Source organism: Cherax quadricarinatus, chromosome 52, assembly GCF_038502225.1.
Source record: "Cherax quadricarinatus isolate ZL_2023a chromosome 52, ASM3850222v1, whole genome shotgun sequence".
Lineage (NCBI taxonomy): Eukaryota > Metazoa > Arthropoda > Malacostraca > Decapoda > Parastacidae > Cherax > Cherax quadricarinatus.
In genome coordinates, this window is record NC_091343.1 from 11,450,580 (window position 1) to 11,476,147 (window position 25,568).

Genomic DNA, 25,568 nt, shown 5'->3' on the forward strand with positions numbered 1-25,568 from the left:
GATCGCCTTATGTACCACTTTTATTGCTAACAGTTAGCAGCATCAGTTTCCACAGGATTCAAAATAAAGTAACTGTTTGACCCTAATGAGTTTAGCGCTTCTTTTTTATTATAATAATATAATTAAGTGACCAAAATATATTAAAAAAAATTTTTATTAACTCCTTAAGAGCTACAAATACAATAGTTATCATATTACAAAATATAATTTGATACAATATAAGATTCAGAAGAAATTCACTAATTATGTAAATGCATTTAGGACAAACTAATCATCAGACTTACACTTCACTTATATCTAGACCTTTAATAAAATATGAGTTGGTAAAGTTTGAAAAAAATTAATTACAATGAGACAGGTTGCAACTGAAGATTTGGTCAATTACAAATAAATTTCATTGAAATTACATTGGTTCAGTGAGCTGCATATTGAGTGGTTGAATTTGAGTGTTAAAACCAAAGTATGAGAATATACAGAGAGTCAAAGGATATAACATTTATGTGGTATTTAATTAAGCAGGTGAGTTTTAATAATACGTATTAGCCAAAGTTATATTGCGTTCCCTACAATTTTAAGGAATTAATAGAGAACGGATATCGCCGTTAGAAGTGTGAGGTAGACTTGTTTATTTTATTTTCAGTACTGCTTCATTTTATCAAGAATTCTTCAATCCCCAAAAATAGGAATTAAACTCTAGGTACATAGATACCCTATGAAAAATGAAGCTTTCGTTGTACGTAGCCTAGCACTGTGCAGCAGAGAACTGGGTGGAGACATGATATGTAGGCCAGGGAGAGGTCAGTAAGAGGTTGAGGAACACACAGCTTTCTTTTAGGTCATCAGGGTATGTTTAAGGCAGTTCTAAAATGAACAATTTAAACAATGAGTATAATACAGTGTAATATGCATAATGTGTAACTGATAAGGGGTGTCCCGTAGCTCGGTTGGTTGCGCACTCAGCTCACACATTGAGTGTTTGTGGTTCGAACCCCGATAAGGGTAGAAACACTGGACGTGTGTCCATAAGATACCTGCTGGTCTTGTTCACCCATACCAGTCGGCTAACACCTGGGTGTTAGCCGACTGGTATGGGTGGCATTCTGGGGATAAAATTAACCTAAGTTGCCCGAAATGCATAGCCATGCATTGAAATGCATAGTGTATGGCTTTCTGTGTAGTATGTCATAGATGTCAGCTAGTCCTGTATAAGATGTAGTATTATTATTATTACTCTCGCACAGAGTAAACCTTGATTTGCAGACTTTTCGCTGTAAATTTAGCTTAATCAGGACTTGATAAATCTCTACCTAGAGTTATACGCCAGAAAAAGATATTTGTTGGGCACGGTGTCATTTTTAGCACTGGGGTTAAGTGTTGTCTTGTTATTGTATGGGACAACACATTGGAAGAGGAGGCAGCCCCCTCACAGATGAGGTTATTGAGGCTAAGAAGATGCGTCAGTACATCTCGTAAGAGGTGGGTGGTGGAGCTGGGTAGCGGGAGGTAGCAACAGCCAACCCTTGTACGGTGCATCACCTCCCCAGAATATAATTTTTTTTTATATTTTCTTTAAAACCAATACAGTTTAACATAAAAATAAAGAAACAGTATGGATCTCAATCAAATTAACTGACAAACGGATTGCACCTATATGCATGCAAGATATTGCTGCCAAACATACAACAAGAACTTACAGCAAGAACATAACTAAAAAAAATACTGTCACAGGGTCATGAATTGACATATATACACATTCATTAATGCAAAACCTTGCATATATATAACTTGTACATATAACATGACATCTGACAAAGGCTCAATACACTTGAACATAAAATATACAAAGAAGTTATGTCAGTTAAATCCCATCCTTCGCATTAATCAAAAAACCAAAACCTAACATCATAATCTTACTAGAACATCTACATATGTATCCCTAACAATACAGCTTTACATATACCAACATACGAAAAAAACATAAACCGTCTAGATATGTCTGTATACCATACAGACTAAAACTTAACATCAAGAACTTAGCATTGACACCAAACCGGTATCAGGGTACAGACCAGAATTATAAACTTTAAAAAGAATCGAGTCATACATATATAAAGTATTACATAACGTCTGACCCATGACAAAGGCTCAATACAATAGAAAGGGATATATATTTACACACACCCACACACACACACACACACACACACACACACACACACACACACACACACCCACACACACACGTACACACAAAAAGTTTCACAACATCACATTAATCAGATGCACTGTATGCACAAAGCAAAACAGTATCTAAGTATATCTCATCGTGCAAAAACTCAGCACGTAACATACATACAAACTAAAACACACTTCATGTATTCAAGAATCATGTCATACAAGACTGATACACATCAAATTATACATAAAAAAATCTACTATATTATACCTACATTCTGAAAAGTGTTATATCTAACATAATGAGACCTTGAGCTCTACATCCACACTTGATGCCAGAAAGTCTCAATGAAAACCAGAAAACCTTTCCAAACCCACATTCACAACACACTCACGACCCTCCCCCCCAAAGGAGGCGAGCCCGTTGTGACCCCCTGACTCCCTCCAACCTATGAAAACCCCCTTCACTCACTCATTATCAATCACAGATTTACGAGAATCCCTAACGTTAGCATTCTATACCCCTCTGAGAAAGCCTGATCCCACACATCGTACGATAGAACGTTACCGCAAGAACCTTTCTTCTCTCCTCACTATCCCCTCTCCCCCTCATCACCCACGACATATATATATAATCTACCATGATATAATCTAAAGCTCTTATGACACCCTCGTCTAACCCACCCGTATCTAGACTTAGAGCACGCAGAACCGACACCCCACGGCCCCCCACCCTCTGTACCAACCTACTTAACCAGCACCTAACCTCCTCTAGCCCTTCACAAAAGTAAACTACATGGAACACAGTCTCATCCCCTCCACAGATACCGCACCCCCCACCCTCTACAACCTGTCTGTTTCGTAGTATCTCACCAGACGGCAGAATCCCATGCAGGAAACGAAACATCACCTCACGCGCCCGAGGGTTTAACTTCATTTTACTAAATCTAAACCAAATACTCTTCCATGCATACATGGGGAACAAACCCTCAACTGGGATAATGCACCTACCTACAAGTAACCTACACAAAACCCTTATACGAACCTTTCTCAGTTCCTTAACCAACATCACAGCCCTCAAAACGATTTCGCATTCCCTCAACTCCATTCCTCGATACCACACACCCAGCCTGTCGTGTATCATTCCCAACTGCCCCGCGTTCACACCCTCACGCAACACTTCCCATTTAATAAACACACATTTAGCCCTCCGTCTCAAATCCATCAACCCCAACCCACCCTGACTTACAGGTAACATTACAACTTCCCTCCGTAACCAATCACAACGTGAACCCCACAAAAATTTGTACACCCGTCTTAGAATTCCCGCAATCGCTGTCCCTGTAATTGGGAACACAGCTGCAACATGCCAAATCTTACTATACAATAAAATGTTTACGACTATCACTCGCTGTATAAGAGTTAGGTGCTGGGGTCTCAGAACACCTAGACGCCCCACGATCCTTTCCAATAACCTATCCGAGTTTTCCTCCCGCGCCGCAACCATGTCATCCTTATAAATAATACCACAAATCTTTAAAGACATCGCCCATTCTTTAACAACATTACATCTCCCCCCACACCCCCCACCCAAGAACCCAACCCCATGCACCTTGACTTCGCACTATTTACCTGCATACCCGTGGCACTTCCAAATAATTGCACAACCTCGTCCAACACTCCCATTGACATCCCTTCACGAATGAGCACAGTGGTGTCGTCAACGTATCCAATTAAACCCGGCCAGGCCCTCCCACCCCCCACACTTCCCTCACATGGCGTACATAAGCTGCGGTCAACCATTCTATAAAAGGGGTCCTGGAAACACGCAAACAATATTTGGGACATGGGGCATCCCTGTCTAAGGCCTCTACCCATTGCAATATCCCTCCCCATACACCCATTAATCTGTATCCTCATTTTCGCCCCCTTGTATAGCGTATTTACCCACTCGACTATTTCCTCCCCAAAACCCTGTCTCCTAAGTATAACCTGCAAAGCTCCCCTTTCCACTCTATCATATGCTCCCTGCCAATCTAGAGCCAACAAAGCCGCCCCTTCACCCCCACCCTTAGCTTCCACAAAACTTCTCAGTATCCCATGTCCTTCAATCATCGACCTTCCCGGCAACCCAAACTGAGATTTTGACACGACCCTTCCCACAACACATTTGAACCTATTACCTAAAATTTTTGCGAACACCTTATAGTCTGCACACAGCAGTGATATGGCTCGGTACTCCCGAAGGGTGGGCTGCCCCTTGACCTTCGGGACCAACACTACAACTGCTGTTACCTGCTTCTCCCCCAACGTACCCTTCTCCTTCATACGATTAAATAACCTAACTATAAATCCCCTTATTAACGTCCAATGTTGTAAATAAAATTCTACTGGGAGACCGTCAATACCCGGCGCTTTCCCCTTCCTCATTCCCCTTAACGCATTCTCTATTTCCTCTGCCGTAATAGTCCCACCTAAAGCCTTTCTATCACTATTTCCTAAATTACACGTCACATACGTACACACCTTGTCCAACGCCACGTCACCCACCCCCCCACTGTTCCAGTACTTCTCGTACCAAGCCTCCGCATACGCACACATCCCCTTCGTGGTTCGTATCTCCTGCCCTGCTCTATAATTCCCAACCATCTCCGTTACCTCTAAACATGGGATAGCTGTCACCGCCTGCCTTTGCTTTTGATGCCGCAAAACACACGCTGACGGCTTGTCGCCCCAAAGCACCTCTTCCACCCCTGCCTGCACCCTTACAGCTTGAAACCTTTCATTTTGCAACACCCTCAACCTCCCCTTTATTTCAGCTATTTCATCCATAGGAAAATTATTCCCACCCACCCCCCGCCCATAGCAACCTCTTAACCTATCCTCTAAATAGTTAGCCAGTCCATATTTTAAATTATTAATACGTTTTCCTTCTCTCACATAAAACTTTCTAATCCTTTCCTTTGCAACACTATCCCACCATGTCACAATGTCATCCACTCCCTGTTCTTCCACACTAAGCTCCCTCCATAGGACTGAAAACCCCTCCAACCCCTCCTCATCACCTAATACACTTATATTTAATTTCCAATAACTTCTATATATGTCCGCGAGCGTCCCCCACCCAACCTCCACCACCACTGCCCTATGATCTGACATTGTAGCCTCCACAGTACTGAAAGATTTCACATCCACTCCCTGAGAAAGGTACACTCTATCTAGTCTCGCAGCATATCCACTCCTAACAAACGTATATTCAGTCTCCCACACCGCCCCCCCCCCCCCGAAGGCATCACGTAACCTAACATCCCTTAATAAATCCCTAAGAGCCACAGACATATATCCAGCCCCTTTTGGGTCCACATCAGCCACCCTGATTACACTATTCCAATCCCCACCAACTATTGCTACCTCTGGCAGTGCACTTAAGAAAAACACAAGATCCTCACACACAAAATCATTCTTTACCTTGATGTTATTTTCTGCCGGCGCATACACACTCACAAAAGACACACGCTTACCCATCCACCACCCATCCACACGCAACACCCTCCCTCCCCCTCCTCCCTCGCTTCTCTGCAAAACAAACGGGCTCGTCTCCCTTATTAAAATTCCCACACCACCTTTTAGACGGGGAGATGGCAGGGTAACTACTCGAAATCCTGCCACCTCCAACACCCTACCCTCTTTAAAATTGTGCTCCTGCAGGAACACAACATCCACTCTAGATTTGTTCAGGAAATTACGAAACCAATCTCTCTTCATACCGCTACATAACCCATTAACATTTACAGACATACACCTAAGGCCTATTAAAGTTTCCACCCCTGCTTCCTCTCATCACTCTTTACAACTCCAGAGCTTGAATTTAAGTTTGACACCTTCAGAGTGCTCTCTTTCCCTCCCCCCTTCTTCCGGTGCCTCCTATCATGGCTACCACCACCTACACCACTACCTTCACACTTCACCTCAGTCTGTTTCCCAGGCCTTTGTGCAGGCGTAAGGACGTCATCAGAATCTGACGTAGCCGCCCTCTTTCTCGTGACCGTCATGTTACACATATCTTGATCAGATGTTGCCTCTCGATGAACCTCCACCTCTACCTGAGAATGGTTTAATGATTCAACGGACGACTCCAAACCACCATCACGTCCCAAATTATCATGTCTCCGACTTTCTGGAAGCGACGGCTCTCCGATGACACCACGCCCAGATGTAACGTCCCTCTCTGGTGGTGACAAAGTCTTCAACACCTCCACCAATTCTTCCTCAATCTCGAGAACCTTCTCCTGTAATTGCTGCTCCTCCTTATCCACAGGAGACGATACCTGATCAGGCAGCTGGGGGAGGGACTCCAACTCACCGCCAGTCCTGTGTGCCCGATCCACTATCTCGCTCCACAAAACACCACGCCCTCCATCCGATGTTTGTTTTTCACCTGCCACCTTTGAAGCAGGGGCTGCGACATCCACCACAGGTCCAGGCACACGTCTTCGCTTGTCACAGGTCGCCGCTATGTGATCATACTCACCACATAGGCGGCATGTACGTCGTTGTCCTGGGTACATTACCATTACCTGCGTCCTGAAATCTTGTAGATACACATAGGACGGTATTGGGTGCCTCAACGTCATTTTGAGGTTGAAAGAACCCTCTGGATAACCAGCATAGGCACCTGCCGCCCACGTACCATGTTGAGCATAATGCACCGTCCCATATGTCTCAAAAACTTTCCTTATATCCGCCTCGTCCGCCTCAAAGGGAACGTTGCGTAACTTGATCCACGTATAATGCCGTGAAACATCTATCAATCTTACACTGACAGCTGGTGTGACGCTAAGACTTACGTCCTGAAACCTGGTGACTAACGATTCATAAACCGTAGCTGATAGCAGTTTGACGAATATTATTTGGCTTCTGTTTAATGCTACACCATACAAGTCACTATCTTGTACGCCATATGTCTCCCGGATGATCTTTGGCAATAAGACTTGCGCAGAACTAGGCGTTATCGTTCCTTTAAGTAGCTCAATGCCTACAGTATTTATCCTGCGTCTCAGACTAACCGCCATCTTGACAATCACAGTGCACCTATGTTGTTAACAGAGGCGTGACAGCACCACTTCACACCGCTGCAGCCAGGTAACTGACAAGGGAGCTCGCCTACAAACAGCAGAGGGGTGCAGAGCACAACCGCACTCTACCGTGGTCAGGCAGCGAATGAATATAATTATGTGAAACATGAAAACAACAGATCCAGCCACAGCAACTGCACTGTCCTTGTTTTACTCAGTTGCTTCTATTAACTTTTTTGGTATAATTATCAGTGAGCAGAAATTGCGTTTTTGCTTCCCCAATGAAGGAACTAAACACAGCATTGTATAATAACTACCGTAGCTAACAACAAAATATAAAAAATAGCCATGATTTTTAAAGGTGGAGGCGGACAGGTAAGCCATCGGAAGGCCTCGGTCAGATAACCAAAAGCTCCAGTTGTGGGTCATCATATGACTAAGATCTGCGTCAGGTAACACTTGTCTTGTTTCTTGACAAACCTAACCTAACCTAATAACTTCCCCAACTGCATATCTCACTCATAAAACCTATACAGATGACAGTGATATTGTTTGTATCCAGTAAAATACCATTGTTTTAAGATTTGGTGTTAAGTTTAAACTATGCAAAGTAAAAGGACACAAGTGCAACTAATGTGACATTTCATTGTGGCAACGTTTCGCTCTCCAGGAGCTTTGTCAAGCCGTAACGGCTTGACAAAGCTCCTGGAGAGCGAAATATTGCCACAATAAAATGTCACATTAGTTGCACTTGTGTCCTTTTACTTTGCATATTGTCGGTAATTCTACCAACATTATTACAAGTTTAAACTAACGTGAAACTGCGGTGCAATATTTTGTATGAGATTATTAAAATGTTGTGTTATAATTTAATTATAGCAATTTCTGAGAGTGATTTCTTAAGTAGTCGAACACGAGGTACATCAAGGAGATACTTATTTCTAGTATTGTTTGTGTCCTGCCGCAGCTAACGAGGAAGAATCGAGTTTTATGTAAAGACACAGATGCAACTAATGTGACAATTTATTGTTGCAACGTTTCGTTCTGTGTCCTTTTACCTAACATTTTGTTGGTAATTCTACCATTATTAAGAAGAGTCGAGTGATGGGTTGATATTAGTCATAAGTTTCCTGAATATACAGTAATACAGTAGTATGAGTGAAGGTTGTGAATGTTTAGTAACATCAGGTTTCTGAATATTGAGTGTGTATTGGTGGAAGGTGAAACTGACAAGTTGTAGGTAAAAGAGACTTATGTTCTGATAGACATTTATTAAGGAAACGTTTCGCCACTACTGGGTTCTTCAGAGAGTAGTGCAGAGGAACGTTTCGGTACATAGCGTGTTTCTGAAAGAATATTCACAGTTTTGGAACCTTAGAAATAAGGGTGTCTGCAGGAAACCTGAGAAACTTTGAATCACCATAGACAATAAATGCAAAATTAAGTAAGTTTCCCCCCAAAGTAGGCACCTGTAATGGTTGTCAGATTTGTTCAAAGTTTTCTTGTAATAACATGAATGCCTCTTCTGACAAGATTCAAACCTTTAATGCTAATATAACTTACTTAGAAGTAAAATTTGCATTGTTTTTTGGGTTAGTAAGTGCCATTTAAAAATTGAATTTAACGGATAATAATTTCTGTACGATAACTTGAGAATGCCTCTTCTGATCGGCTTCACACTTTCAAGGCTAGTATATCTTACTTAGGGAAAAATTCGGATTGTTAATGTGCCTCTTGAGAGCCAAGTTGCCTAAATTATAAATTCTTCAAATTTATACCACTGATTTTTCTAACTCTAAGGAAGATTCCGTTAGGTATTTTAATCTCATAGTTTCAATTTAACCATCGTTTTTGTGAAGGAATTTTGTTATGGTTTTATGTGCGGTTAGTGATCGATGGCAGCTCCTGCAATATTACGATACCTCACTGAGGTATCGGAACGCTGTTCTCTGGTTTGCCAGGCGCCCATATGCTGCAGCAGTTATCTGGTTGATGTGTGCGTGTTCGTGTGTGTGTGTGTGTGTGTGTGTACTCACCTATTTGTACTCACCTATTTGTGGTTGCAGGGGTCGATTCATAGCTCCTGGCCCCGCCTCTTCACTGATTGCTACTAGGTCCTCTCTCTTCCTGCCCCATGAGCTTTATCATACCTCGCCTTAAAACTATGTATGGTTCCCGCCTCCACTACTTCACTTTCTAGGCCATTCCACGGCCTTACCACTCTATGACTGAAGAAATACTTTCTAACATCCCTTTGATTCATCTGAGTCTTCAACTTCCAATTATGACCTCTTGTGTCTGTCTCCCATCTCTGGAACATCCCGTCTTTGTCCACCTTGTCTATTCCGCGCAGTATTTTATATGTCGTTATCATGTCTCCCCTGACCCTCCTGTCCTCCAGTGTCGTCAGGCCGATTTCCCTCAACCTTTCTTCGTAGGACAATCCCCGTAGCTCTGGGACTAGTCTTGTTGCAAACCTTTGCACTTTCTCTAATTTCTTGACGTGCTTGACTAGGTGTGGATTCCAAACTGGTGCTGCATACTCCAGTATGGGCCTGACGTAAATGGTATACAGAGTCTTGAACGAATCCTTGCTGAGGTATCGGAACGCTATCCGTAGGTTTGCCAGGCGCCCGTATGCTGCAGCAGTTATCTGATTGATGTGCGCCTCAGGAGATATGCTCGGTGTTATACTCACCCCCAGATCTTTTTCCTTGAGTGAAGTTTGCAGACTTTGGCCATCTAAACTATATTGTGTCTGCGGTCTTCTTTGCCCTTCCCCAATCTTCATGACTTTGCATTTGGCGGGGTTAAACTCAAGGAGCCAGTTACTGGACCAGGCTTGTAGCCTGTCCAGGTCTCTTTGTAGTCCTGCCTGATCCTCATCCAATTTGATTCTTCTCATTAATTTCACATCGTCCGCAAACAAGGACACTTCTGAGACGTTACTTCATATACCAAGAACAGCACAGTCTATCCCCTGTGGAACCCCGCTTGTCACAGGCGCCCACTTTGACACCTCGTCACGTACCATGACTCGTTGTTGCCTCCCTGTCAGGTATTCTCTGATCCATTGCAGTGCCTTTCCTGTTATGTGTGCCTGATCCTCTAGCTTTTGCAGTAACCTCTTGTGAGGAACTGTGTCGAAGGCCTTCTTGCAGTCCAAAAAAATGCAGTCGATCCACCCCTCTCTCTCTTGTCTTACTTCTGTCACCTTGTCATAAAACTCTAGTAGGTTTGTGACACAGGATTTTCTTTCCCTGAAACCGTGCTGGTTGTCAATTATACACTTGTTTCTTTCCAGGTGCTCCACCACTCTCCTCCTGATGATCTTCTCCATGACCTTGCATACTATACACGTTAGTGATACAGGTCTGTAGTTTAGTGCCTCATGTCTGTCTCCCTTTTTAAAAATTGGGACTACATTTGCCATCTTCCATACCTCGGGGAGTTGCCCAGTTTCAAATGATGTGTTGAAAATCTTTGTTAATGGTACACACAATATCTCTGCTCCCTCTTTAAGGACCCACGGAGCGATGTTGTCTGGTCCCACCGCCTTTGAGGTGTCAAGTTCGCACAGCAGCTTCACCTCCTCCTTGGTTATATGTATTTCATCCAGCACTTGCTAGTGCCTCCCCCCCCCCCTTGTTCTGATTTCCTGGAGTCCTACTGGTTTCCACTGTAAATACTACTTTAAATCTCGTGTTGAGCTCCTGACATACCTCCCGGTCGTCTCTTGTGAATTCCCCATCACCCTTCCTCAGTCTGATTACCTGGTCCTCTGGTCCTTGACTGTTGTTTTCCTCCTGATGTGGCTGTACAACAGCTTCGGGTCAGTCTTGACTTTTGATGCTATGTCATTTTCATATTGTCGCTGAGCCTCCCTTCTTATCTGTGCATATTCGTTTCTGGCTCTTCGGCTAATCTCTTTATTTTCCTGAGTTCTCTGTCTTCTGTACCTTTTCCATTCTCTAGTACACCTAGTTTTTGCCTCCCTACACCTTTGGGTGAACCAAGGACTCGTTCTGTTCTTCCCATTATTTCTGTTTCCCTTGGGAACAAACCTCTCCTCTGCCTCCTTGCATTTTGTTGCCACATAGTCCATCATTTCTTGTACTGGTTTTCCTGTCAGTTCCCTCTCCCACTGAATGTCTTGAAGGAAGTTCCTCATTCCTGGGAAGTTCCCCCTTTTGTAGTTTGGTTTTTCCCACCCTATTCCTGCTACTCTCTCCACTTGGAGCTCAACTATGTAGTCGAAGCACAGAACCACATGATCACTAGCTCCCAGGGGCCTTTCATACATAATATCCTCGATGTCCGAACAACTCAAGGTGAATACAAGGTCCAGTCTAGCTGGTTCATCCTCTCCTCTCCCTCTGGTAGTGTCTCTAACATGTTGATGCATGAGGTTTTCCAGTACCACATCCATCATCTTGGCTCCCCATGTTTCGGGACCTCCATGGGGCTCCAGATTTTCCCAGTCAATCTCCTTGTGATTGAAATCACCCATAACTAGTAACTTTGCTCCCCCCATGTGTGCTCTCCTGGCCACCTCGGCTAGTGTGTCGACCATTGCTCTGTTGCTCTCATCGTATTCTTTTCTTGGCCTCCTGCAGTTCTGTGGTGGGTTGTACATTACTGCAATTATCACCTTATGTCCCTCAGACTGGATTGTTCCTACTAAGTAGTCCCTTTCGCCCGTGCCATCCATTCCTTCCATTTTCTCAAACCCCCACTGGTTTTTAATGAGCAGTGCAACTCCTCCTCCCCCTCTCCTCCCTCTGTCTTTCCTGAGGATTTGATATCCGGATGGAAAGATTGAATCTGTTATTATTCTGGTGAGTTTTGTTTCTGTGAGTGCTATTATGTCTGGGGATGTCTCCTTGATTCTCTCGTGCCACTCCTCATACTTATTTGTTATTCCATCTGCATTTGTATACCACACCTTCAATTTTTTTTCTAAGACTGTGGTCTGGGAGGTGTATTGGGGTTGGGGAAGTGGGAGACCTGATAAGGAACTATGGGTGGTTGCTGTGGGGGTGGAGTTTGTAGTGTAGTGGGTGGGGCCATTGGATGTGGCATGTGTGTTTTGGTTTAGAGTGTTTGGTTGCACTGGGGTTGACCTGGTTGGGAGGCTTCTATAGGAAGTTGTGAGGGAGGCTGTATTTGATCTTCCTGTGTCTGGGATCTCCTGTCTGTCTTCTCCATCCCCTCTCTTTCCTCCTTTCACCTTTGTACCATCTCTCTCAGTTTCTGCCTTTCTTCTTGTGTTCTGTCGCGGTCGAGATACACCTTCCTGTATGCCGGCATGTCCCTTAATCGTGCTTTCTCCTGCAGGATCCTGTTCCGAGTCGATTCTGCCTTGAAGGTCACTTTCACTGGCCGGGTTCTTTGTTTTACAAACCCCCCTATTCTCCGAAAATTTTCCAGCTGGGTCATGTCGTCTTTTCCTATTGCTTTCATGATGCTTTCAATTGCTTTTTTTTCCCCTTGTTTTCTTTCTTCATATGTTTCCCCTTCAACTTCCTGGAGCCCATACACAAAGACTGACCTCACCCTTTCATTCTCCCACTGCATATCCCTGTGTATCCCCTCATTCAATTTGGTTTCCTCCATTGCAGCTTTCCTTTCTTCAGTTTCACTAGCTACTGTACTTGGGGTCAGTGGCCTGTCATTTTCCCTTCTCGGCTTTCCCTGGGCTCTGCTATGGTCTGTTAGGGCCTCCACATATAGCTTAGCTCTTTCATTTACTACAGTCTCCACTGATTGAGCTTCTACATGCAGTTTTGCTCCTTCTTTCCCTACAGTCCCCTTATTTGTGACTGAGGTAGCAGTCTCTGTTGTCAATCCCAAAATGTTCTTTAGTTCTTTAGGCTGTTTCAGATTTTTCAGTTCCTCTTCTAAACTCTGTATCCTGGCCTCTGCTGCTTTGACTTGCACCTCCCACTTCCTGCTTTCCATTACTATCCTCTCTTCCATGTGTGTGGTGTGTGGTGTGTGTGTGTGTGTGTGTGTGTGTGTGTGTGTGTGTGTGTGTGTGTGTGTGTGTGTGTGTGTGTGTGCGCGCGCGCGCGCAAGCGGTATTCCGCAGGAGTCAATGTTGAGCCCGTTGTTGTTCACAATTTACATAAACGACGTAGATGAGGGAATAAATAGCGACATAAGCAAATTTGCTATGACTGCAAAATAGGCCGTCCAATTCATTCTAATGAGGACGTTAGAGAACTCCAGGATGATTTGAATAGATAGACTGATGCAATGGTCGAAGTGGCAGATGCAGTTTAATATAGACAAATGCAAAGTTCTAAATGTTGGACACAAAAATAACCATGCCTCATATAAACTAAATAATGTAGATCTTAATACTACTGATTGCAAAAAGGATTTAGGAGTTCTGGTTAGCAGTAATCTAAAACCAAGACAACAGTGCATTAGTGTTCGCAATAAAGCTAACAGAATTCTTGGCTTCATATCTAGAAGTATAAATACTAGAAGTCCTCAGGCTGTTCTTCAACTCTATATATCCTTGGTTAGGCCTCATTTAAATTATGCTGCACAGTTCTGGTCACCGTATTACAGAATGGATATAAATGCTCTGGAAAACGTACAGAGGATGACAAATTTGATACCATGTATCAGAAATCTTCCCTATGAGGATAGACTGAGGGCCTTGAAAGGCGTAGAATTAGGGGGGATATGATTGAGGTGTATAAATGGAAAACAGGAATAAATAAAGGGAATGTAAATAGCGTGCTGAAAATTTCCAGCCAAGACAGGACTCGCAGCAATGGTTTCAAGTTGGAAAAATTCAGATTCAGGAAGGATATAGGAAAGCACTGGTTTGGTAATAGAGTTGTGGATGAATGGAACAAACTCCCGAGTATAGTTGTAGAGGCTAAAACGTATAGTTTTAAAAATAGGTTAGATAAATATATGAGTCGGTGTGGGTGGGTGTGAGTTGGACCTGACTAGCTTGTGCTACTAGGTCTGATGCCTTGCCCCTTCCTTAAGTGGAAGTGACCTGACTAGGTGGGTCATTTGGCTAATCCGGGGGTTGGGCACATGGACCTGCTTCGCATGGGTCAGTAGGCCTGTTGCAGTGTTCCTTCTTTCTTGTGTGTGTGTGTGTGTGTGTGTGTGTGTGTGTGTGTGTGTGTGTGTGTGTGTGTGTGTGTGTGTGTGTGTGTGTGTGTGTGTACGCGCGTGTTTGTGTGTGTGTGTACGCGCGTGTTCGTGTGTGTGTACGCACGTGTTCGTGTGTGTGTGTGTATGCGCTTGTTCGTATGTGTGTGTGTACGCGCGTGTTCGTGTGTGTGTGTACGCGCGTGTTCGTGTGTGTGTGTGTACGCGCGTGTTCGTGTGTGTGCGTGTACGCGCGTGTTCGTGTGTGTGTGTGAGAACAGAGAGTTCAATATATGCCATCAACAAAGGTCATCAGAACAATCAGAAACTAGATGACTAGAATGGTGTGAGTGAACACACTGTGGTACGTCCAGGATGGTAGAGTGGTCGTCGATCCTGTTACACTGTCAGCTACCCCGAGGCAACCAGACAGTTTATAGAAAGGTGGTCTTCAGGATAGCGTGTATGAATATTTTTAGTCGGGAAATGACGTTCTGAAGGAGGTCTTAAATCTAGTAAAGATCGGTCTGAAATAACATTCATTCGAGTCAACATTCTTCATTGTTTGTCAGTTAGTCTGAGGTGTCAGTAAGTCTTTTTAGTGCACTAGAAAACAATCTTCGGTATTTGACTTAGCTTTAAATTATCTGCCATTAAATTATTTACTATTAAATTACTTATTTAAATTACTTATTTACCATTAATTACTTATTTACCCTCGTGTAGCCTATTACCTACACGAGGGTAAATAAGTCTGTATTTCATCTGTAACCATTAATTTAGGATGCTTTCATACCTAAAATGTTTGCAAACTCGTTATTATGTCAAATTTCCCTCTTAAAATCCACTCAAAGTGATTTGGACTCGACCTTTAATACGTGTCTTGCTTTCTACACACAATCATTTTTTTCACTGCTCTGTCCTTTTCCAGTTCTCCCCGTTCTCATTTTTACCATTTTTTATGGCCTAACAAAAACTAAAATAAGCGTCTCAGTAAACTCCTATGCTTATACACTGATATATACATATATGTATATACACCAAAATATACACTAACCCCTACGTGCATATACACTAAAATAATACAAATACTTACGTATTTTTTCTTTGCTTCAGATTTCAACTAAAGTTTCTAAACATTTGGTTGAGATCATGACCCCTTAGGTTAAACATTACTAAGTTTATAGTCAGACTAATTACTCTTCCATCAGGTCTTAAACCTCTCATACACAAAATATTGTAAAACTTTATTATAACACAGGCCTTGGTTATATAACACGGAATAGTTAAAATCAGCAATATCAACATTAAAATCTTCACTAGTTCAAAACAAGCAATCTTGAAACTAGTGGTGGAGATTACCGGAAAATAAACGGAGGGGGCGGAAGGAGTGGCGGCGGTAGTAGTAAATAGTGCAGGTGGCTGTATTGCTGCTAGTACTATTACTTGCTGTTACTGCTTCTATTACTATCACCACCAGTACTTCCACCACTACTACCTCAACCACCACCATTACTACAACCACTATTACTACTGCTACAGCTACCAACACCACCACCACTACTACTACTACTACTACTACTACTACTCCCTTCACCAGCCTCCTCCCGATGTGTCTTGTGGCCTCTACTTTTCTCGCCTCCGTAGTCACTTGACAATGATCCCAGACAGACCAAAACGTCGTTATAAGGTTTCTCTCCTCCATGCACTTTTCCGGTGCACTGTTCTAGCCACGGTATTCTGACTTTTTATTCTTCCCGAATATCTTTATTCGAGATGTTCATCTACTGCTACTTTATCTCACTTAAAACCTGAATTCTTGAATTCTGCTTCCACAGCCTGTAAATTACATCTTATCCAGACCCACCCATGTTTGTCACTGTTAATACTTGTGGAAAATTGTATTTATCTGAATGAATCATTATGCACATAACAGTAAATGATAACAAAGATAATTATTATTTATCAATGTTACATAGACAAGTAGGAATCTGGGACACCTAGGTCGCAAAAAATGTCCCCCTTCGATACCTACCACTGTCACAACCACAAATTGCTCTGGACCTATTAATTAAATGAAATATACATACACCAGGAATAATGGTAAATATATAAATTTGTGGACTGTATATTAAATATAATAAATGGTTATATATATACACAATTACATAACAGAAGGAAAATAAATCTTAATATCATTCACCAATTTGACTGGAGATTAATGTGTATCATACTCAGAAAACCTCACTAACTAAATTTATGAAAACACTGGCCAGAATTATACACAAATCTAGAGAGCTTATCTGAGGTTCCTGGAGCTGTCTTGTCCAGTCGTCTGATATCTCAAGTTATGCAGGAATGCATGTCCAACAATTTCGCCTCCTATTTGAGAGGTGTCAGCCCAATTTTAACCTCTAGAGCACGAAAATTCCTTCCCATTACACTAACGTTGTATCGAATTCAAAACCAAGATGGCGAGAGTCGTCTGTGCAGACACAGACTTTCCCTTTTCTATGGCATAAATATTATTAAATACAGTATTGCCATCTATTTACATTTAAATACTGAATTTCTGGAAAATATATACAGTATTTTCTACACTGCGGCCGGCCGGAGTTCGTTGCTAAACGATTCAAATTACTCCTTCCTTTAGGAGACAATTCCAGCCAGTTCTGGCTTGAGTGGCTGTTCTCCTAGTAGGTCTTACTACGATTTCATCTTCCAGCATCACTTTGTCTACGTTATCTTCCATATCACTTGTGTCACTTTCCCTCAGATTTTCATTTACGTTTGATTGAACACCTAATTCCAAGGGAATCAATTTATTAATTGTGCATAAACTTTCCAGGCCACGACACAACACTTTGACATTCCTGACAACACCTTGTGCATCTGGGTACAATGTCAATACTTTGCCCAGAGGCCACAATGTTCGATGTGTTTCAGTGTCAATTAACACAATGTAACCTGGTTGAATGGTCTGTCGATTTACTGCCTCTGTCGCACCATAAAAGTGTTCACGCAGTGTAAGAAGATATTCCTTACGCCACACATTAGACCAATGATCAATTACTTTATTTAACATTTTAAATTTATTACACAACACTGCCACATCATTGTAATCTTCATCACTTTCTTCCGGATTATCTCTATAGACAGGGGCAGCTTCCAATTTCCTTCCACGTATTAGGTGAGAAGGTGTTAATACATCTGCATCAGGTGTATCACTCATGTACGAGAGAGCCCTCTTATTTATACGATTTTCTGCCTCCACTAACACTGCACGAATTTCTTCCAAATTAATTCTCTTCCAGTGTAGTACTTTGCGGAGACACCTCTTCACTGTGCCTATCAGTCTTTCGTACAGCCCCCCTGCCAAGGGGCTCTAGGAGTAATAAATTTCCAGGTACACCCTCGCAGGGTTAACAGAGATTGAACACCGTTACTATTATTTAATTCTATCAAGTGTTGAGCACCTGCTACAAAATTTGTGGCATTATCCGAAATCATCAACCTCGGACAGGATCTCCTAGCTGCAAATTTTCGAAACAGCTGTATAAACTGTTCTGCAGACAAGTCCTGTGCCACTTCTAAATGAACTGCCCTAGTAGCAGTACAGGTGAACAAACAAACATACACTTTCAGTGGAACACCATTTGACGTACCTGTTAAAATTATTGGACCACTATAGTCTACACCTGTTACATCAAATGGTTTCACTAATTGTACACGCTCCTTTGACAATGGGGGAGGACCTGGGTACATATAGGATCTGGCATCCACATGGCGACATATTACACAAGATTTAATCACCCTTTTTACACTTTGCCGTCCTTGTGGAATCCAGAAAGTTTCCCTAATACAATTTAAGGTATCTTGTACCCCACCATACATTACATTTTTATGGGCATTTATAACAATTAAATTTGTTAGATGATGAGTTTTGGGCAGTAAGATAGGGTGTTTAGCATAATCACCCAATTCAGCATTTTGTAACCTACCTCTGCACCTAATTACATTGTTCTCTAAATACAGCCCCAATTTCTCTATTATGGAACCTTTCACAATTTTTCTTTCCATAATCAATTTAATCTCATTTCCATAGATTTCTTCTTGTACCCTCTTTATCCAATATTCAAGAGGATGTGAAAACTTATATGATATATTCATCTTGTTTAGAAATTTAAACACCAACTTAGTTACATTGATTAGTTTGGGTAAAGAAGAATACCTATTTATATCAATGGCTAAGGAAGGACAAACTATTGGAGCGGTGGTCACAGTAATTTCAACAGGAGCAATATATGCCTTTTGCACAGGCCAATTAGCTTTATTTACCAACCAGCTCAGTCCTTTAAACCATGATACAGCATTTACAAATTTAGCATAAGGTAAACCTCGAGACAAGAAATCAGCTGGATTCTCCTTACCAGGTATATGATTAAATGTTAACATATGCTGACCCAAACTATTATACTTCTCTTGCATCTGATAAATTTCAGCGACTCTGTTTTGTACGTACACAATTTTACTGTTTCCATTGCAAATCCATTGTAAGGATACCTCATTATCAGACCAAATTACAGTGTCGCTAATATTTACCTCCTGCAACTTATTTCTTATATAATTAGCTAATTTGACACCTACATAAATGGCTGTTAATTCCAACTGAGGCAAGGTACATGATTTAATTGGAGACACTTTAGCCTTAGACATAACAAGAGAAATAACACTATTACATTGAAGGTAAGCAACTGCTCCATATGCCAATTTTGAAGCATCACAAAAAATGTGGAGTACATTTTTCCCATTTGGATTGGCCACCTGGCGTGGGAACTCCAACATTGGAATTTTTTCATAATCACCAATTAATTCATCCCACCTGTTAATGAATTCCTCAGGTAGAATTTCATCCCAAGCACATTTAAGTTTCCATGCTTCCTGTATTAATAATTTCCCTCTTATAGTAAGGGGTGACACTAAACCTAGTGGATCAAAACATTTGGAAACTTCAGCAAGCAAAACTCGCTTAGTTAATTTATTGGGCATACTGTAATTATTAGATTTAAACATTAACAAATCTCTCTCAGTATCCCAAGTTAAACCCAATGCATTACTACATTTTGGCACTTCATCTCCAGGGTAATCTTTACTTATTTTGTCCTTTTATTTGGACGAATTACTATTCCATTCCCTCAGAGGCATATTTGCACTTTGCATTATTTTATTAGCCTCTCCATAAGTCATTAACAGTTCTTCTTCAGTTGACGTCACACCCAGGAAATTGTCCACATAAAATTGTTTGCTCATTACTTTACCCAATGGACTTCCCGTACGTTTAAGGTGTGCATTTATCGTCGCTTGAAGTAGGAACGGACTGGATGTAGCACAAAATAATACGCTCCTAAAGCGAAAGGTTTTCAGAGAGCTAAGTGGGTCAATAGGATTCTCAGGCCATAAGAAGCATGTACAATCCCGGTCAGCCTCTTGTAAACCCACTCTTAGGAAAGCTTTACTTATGTCAGCCGTAAAGGCATAATTCTTTACCCTGAAATTTAATAAGATATCTCCTAATTTTTCCGTCAACGACGGACCTGTCATCAAACAGTCATTTAAACTAGGTACATTTTTGTTACTCCTGGCACTACAATTAAACACAATTCTCAGAGGAGTGGCCTTAGAATCCTTCTTCACTCCTTGATGTGGCAAATAGTGACCATAAATTTTGGCTTGCTCAGGAGGTACCTCTTCTATAAATTTATTGATTAACTGCTCAGCAATTATATCATTATAGGCAGTTAGCAATTCTGGTGTCTTACTCAGTTCGCGGAGCTGAGCCTTTAACTGCCCATATGCCATTCTGTAATTAGTGGGCAATTCTGGATGGTTCAGTCTCCACGGAAGTCGTACCCAGTATTGTCCAGATTCAAATTTTACATCTTTCAGGTATTGCTCCTGAGTTAAAGAATCGTCCGGACTTTCTTCATTTACATTTATTCCAATGCTGTCTAATTCCCACAATTTATGCACTGGCTCAACACCATCCTCTATGGAAGAATTATACTGGGGCACGACTTCATGAGTAAGACACACAGTTATGGTATTTGTAGCTTCCTCTAGTCATGTATTATTATTACTAGGAATCCTACCATACATTACATGGCCTCCTGCAGTCTTCAAAAGGGTGACACCACATTTCTTTACCATACCCTTTACAAAGGAGGCATAATAGTCACTACCTATCAAAATATTTATTGGGCCTACAGAATCATCACTTACACTAGAAGGTGCTAAATTTACATTATGTGAGAGTCTTTCTGTAGCTTTACTAAGCCCTACTGTAGATATTTTCTCTGGAAGTCTATCTACAATTACTGCATTAACACGTTTTTTCTCATTGCCCAACCTGACAGTTACATAAACAGTGTCATACAATTGAGCCCTTTTATCCGAGAGAAAACCAGATAATTTTAAAGTTGTGGGATCTCCCATCTGTACTTTCATACCATCAAGACATTTACGTTTTATGAAAGCACGCTGGGATCCCTGGTCCAATAATGCAGTTACATTTTTTGATTTATGCCTTTTATCATCAATTTTTACCTGTAACACAGGTAAGGCTACTTCAGCGAAACCATCATTATTAACATTAGCAGCAATTTTTACATTAGCCACTGTTGTGTCAGGATTGTCAACATTATCATTATTATCAACATTATCATATAGACCCTTACACATGACTATATGGTGTCTTCCTTTGTGACATTGATAACAGAAGTTTAATTTGGCATAACAGTCCTTTACATTGTGGTTACCTAAACACCTGATACATCTGTCAAGTTCCTCCAATCTTTCAACTTTATCATTCCATGAATTGTATGCATTGCAATTCTTAGAAAAATGAGTACCCTTGCAGAAAAGACAATCTCTCTTTTTTCTGACTGGTTTCTTATTAACTGGGCTACTCTTAGGAGGGTACTTATTCTTCTTACCTTGTGGAGAATCCTTATTTCTGATTCCTGCTAATTGATATGCATCTATGCAACTCTTTTTAGGAAATGAATCTTGATTAACAGCATTGGGATAATTTTTCCCTTTGTGAAACTTGACAGATACCTCAGAGTTATTATGTGTTGCATCTTTAAAATGAGTTAGTTGGCTGGTCTGCAACTGAACAATTAATTCTTGTAGACCTAGTCTTATTTCCTCCAGACCAAAATAATCCTTGTAATATTTGTTCGAGAGCCATTCAAGTGTTTTACAGTTTAATTTATTCTGTACCATGGCACTCAATAACCAGTCTGATTCCTTCAGATTATATTTATTACTTAAAGTTTTGAGAGTGCTCTCCAGTTTAACTCTAAACTGCTGTGAACCTTTGTAAGTGTGATCTGGAGATTTTAAATTAACAATGATATTCACTAGATCCAACCTACTTTGTTCTATATTATCATAAGTGACCTTCAATAAGTCAACTGCTTCCTTGTAAGAGTCATCTACATTGGGAAAGGCTTGTATGAGAATGTGAGCATCTCCTCTTACCTGTCCTTTGAGGTAAAATAATTTAGTTACACAGGCTAGGTCACTCCTGTCATGCACAGCTGCTTTAAAAATTGACCAAAATTCCTTCCAATTTTCTGCAGGATTAAACACAGGCAAACACAATTCTGGGAGTTTTGGCAAAGACATATTTGTTGGAGCAGACTGACCAACTGCCTGGTTTACACATTTTAATTTATTCAAGGCCTGACTTTTACAAGAAAGAATCTTTTCCTCTAATTCATAATGCTGATTAATCATGAGATCTACTTCAGTCTCATCTACACAGTTTACTAACAAATCTCCTTCATATTTGTTGTAATATAATTTGTATGAATCATATCTATTACCTAAAGCATCTAAATACAATTTTAAATCATCTGTATTCACAGTTTCTTGATTCATTAATTCTAAACATTTACTATTTGCTCTATATTCGATATGTTTGTCTTCTACATTAATTTCCTCATTTTCAGCCATGATGCAATGTATTAAATTCAACTTAATAACACTTATTACAACTCACAACACTGACACAACCTACCTTTGAATAAATCCCAGCTACTTGAGCTCAGCAATTACATGTAAAAAATTATAATATAAATTTTAAATGTACGTTAATACAAACTTGGCTCATCAAAATTAATATTATACAAATTAATAAATCCTTGCCAGAATTTGGCATTGCAAAATTATTATACACAATATAATCTTTAGACACACTTTTCTTATCAATTACATATACACTGATATAAATCTTGGCCAGAATTGTCCTGTCACATTAATATTATACAATTAATATAAACTTAGCCAGACTTGACTTATCTAAATTAATATTGTAATAATTATAATCCACTACACATTAAATAAATTTGTGAACTTAACATCCACCTCCTTCTGTCATTTCACATATAATTATTAAGTAATTAACTAATTAATGACTTCACTAATTACCTCCGGTTCAAGAAGGACCAACGGGCAAATTAAATGTGGAAAATTGCATTTATCTGAATGTATCATTATGTACATAACAGTAAATGATAACAAAGATAATTATTATTTATCAATGTTACATAGACAAGTAGGAATTTGGGACACCTAGGTCGCAAAAAATGTCCCCCTTCGATACATGCCACTGTCATAACCACAAGTTGCTCTGGACCTATTAATTAAATGAAATATACATACACCAGGAATACTGGTAAATATATAAATTTGTGGACTGTATATTAAAAATAATAAATGGTTATATATATACACTATTACATAACAGAAGCAAAATATATCTTAATATCACTCACCAATTTGACTGGAGAAAAAATGTGTATCATACTCAGAAAACCTCACTAACTAAATTTGTGAAAACACTGGCCAGAATTATACACAAATCTAGAGAGCTTATCAGAGGTTCCTGGAGCTGTCTTGTCCAGCCGTCTGATATCTCAAGTTATGCAGGAATGCATGTCCAACAATTTCGCCTCCTATTTGAGAGGTGTCAGCCCAATTTTAACCTCTAGTGCACGAAAATTCCTTCCCATTACACTAACGTTGTATCCAATTCATAACCAAATGGCGAGAGTCGTCTGCGCAGACGCAGGCTTTCCGTTTTCTATGACATAAATATTATTAAATACAGTATGACCATCTATTTACATATAAATACTGAATTTCTGGAAAATATATACAGTATTTTCCACAATACTACTGTTTCCATACTTCTACCTTTTCGGGGTTCCTCTATATAAATCTCCATTCTCATGACTTTGTTTTAGATTCTTAAAGACATTTTTGTACACAAATAAGGATACCCAGGTGTTGCACACGGGTCTTATTCATCTATGCCAAGATACCTATCAAGGAAACAGATCTTCATAGGAAGAAGTGTTCAGAAGGTTCTTTTAACATTTGTTACCCAAAACGGTAAATACTTTAACATTTCCACTATGATAACATGGAGCAACTTGCAATATGAACAGACTGATGTTGAAGTAGCCAGTCTAAGGCTTGATTACAAATACTTATAATAACCTATGCGATGTGTCAAGATATCTTATTAATGAAAACAAGATACCAGATATATTAAGCAAATTTCTTAATTTGATTTCAATAAATAAGTCGACTTCGGATATAAATCCAGATGTATTCCTATAATCCCTTTTGAGTCATAGTTCCTAGGCCATTTGTGCATTCATATGCTCTTGCATTCCCATCCACAGGATGGATATGGGAGGCACAATAAACTAGTCGCTTCCGCGGCAAAATCTTAAATTTTTAACATTTCAAAATTATTATAAGTAATGGTTCAGAAACCCTTGAACACTGCCATCCCTTCATACCTATTACACAACCTATTTTACGACTTTTGTTAAGTCTGTGCTATAACCTTTCCCTGTAAAACTCTATTATTAAATCTTTGTTGTAACTTTTACTCTCAGGCTTTTCTTTTTACTCCCACCTGTTCACTATATATCGTCCTCTGTTCTGTTAATGTACAATGAGGCTTAATCAAGATCTTGTCATGTGCAACATGGCCTCAATAAAAGAAGCAGATCCGAGTCTGCGTTCAGTTACCTAAATTAACGTCATATTTATTAATTAACGTTATATTTATTGGGTTGATATAATTAGCAGATCGCAAAATTAAACCCAGTGGAAAGCAAGGGTACAGTGGGCACAATAAGGGAACACTTCATCAACATCCGTGGCTCCAGACTATTCAGCATCTTACCAGAACATATTGGACATAGTGCTGGGATATATGTAGAAGTCTTCAAAAGGAAACTGGACGAGTACCTTCGCCAGGTGCCAGATCAACCAGGGTGTGATGGATATGTGGGGCAGTGGATCACCACCGTATACAGCCTGGTTGACCAGGCAAACACTAGACGAGCCTGGCCCATGGCTGAGCTCCGAGAGTAGAAAACGTCTCGGAATTCATCGAAGGTATATTGTTATTGTAACGTTTTCTTCGGCGTTTCCAAAGCATTATATATAAGAACTCATTCTTTCTTTCAAACTACAACAGGTGAAACAGCTAGACTATGCCATGACCAGCAGCCAGAGTAGAGAAACTTCAACTATGGACACGAACCAATCCTCATCCTCTGTCTCCTTTGGGAAAACGAATGGTTGGTATGTAAGCAGAGGTGTTGCATTCCTGCTGGGGCTGGTCGTCGTGAGTGTTGTAGTGGCCACTGGACTTCTCGTCTACTACTTTGCCCCGCATGTCAGGGAGTCAGTACAAGAGTCCCAGGATTTGAAAGACGACAGAGGGCGTAGCTCACTAGTGAGTACCTGAATACCGTCAGGGTTTCTGGCCTGAGTTGTTCCAAGATATCTGGTTCTATTGCATGTTCTTTCGTCAGGGGTCCCAGTCATGTAAATATTGCTGCTAAGATGCATGTAAGCCTGTTAGTCTTGTAGTGACGTGAGAGTTATGCTAAAGACTAGAAAGTATCCAGACTATTGTCAATATATATTGATCCATGTTTTTCACGAGCTGTCAATCATTGACTTCATAATGTTTGTCTTTCAAAGTTCCTGGTAAGGTTATACATTATTGCCCCTTCAAAGTTTGCCGCCATGATGGTAATAAAAACCTCTTGTTTTAATAAAATTGAGTTACTCCCTCTTCCTCAGATGAAATCAAAGTAAGCA

The 25,568-nt window shown here is 40.7% G+C and overlaps 1 protein-coding gene across 1 annotated transcript in view; it reads left to right on the top strand.

The window, feature by feature from the left end:
• The window catches only part of LOC138851050 (aminopeptidase N-like), a 70,770-nt gene that overhangs the window by 9,122 nt on the left and 36,080 nt on the right, over positions 1-25,568 (top strand). Inside the window, exon 2 of the mRNA XM_070096044.1 lies at positions 24,937-25,197. Coding sequence (XP_069952145.1) covers positions 24,958-25,197 — 240 coding nt within the window. The 5' untranslated portion in view covers positions 24,937-24,957. The remainder of the gene's footprint in view (positions 1-24,936; positions 25,198-25,568) is intronic.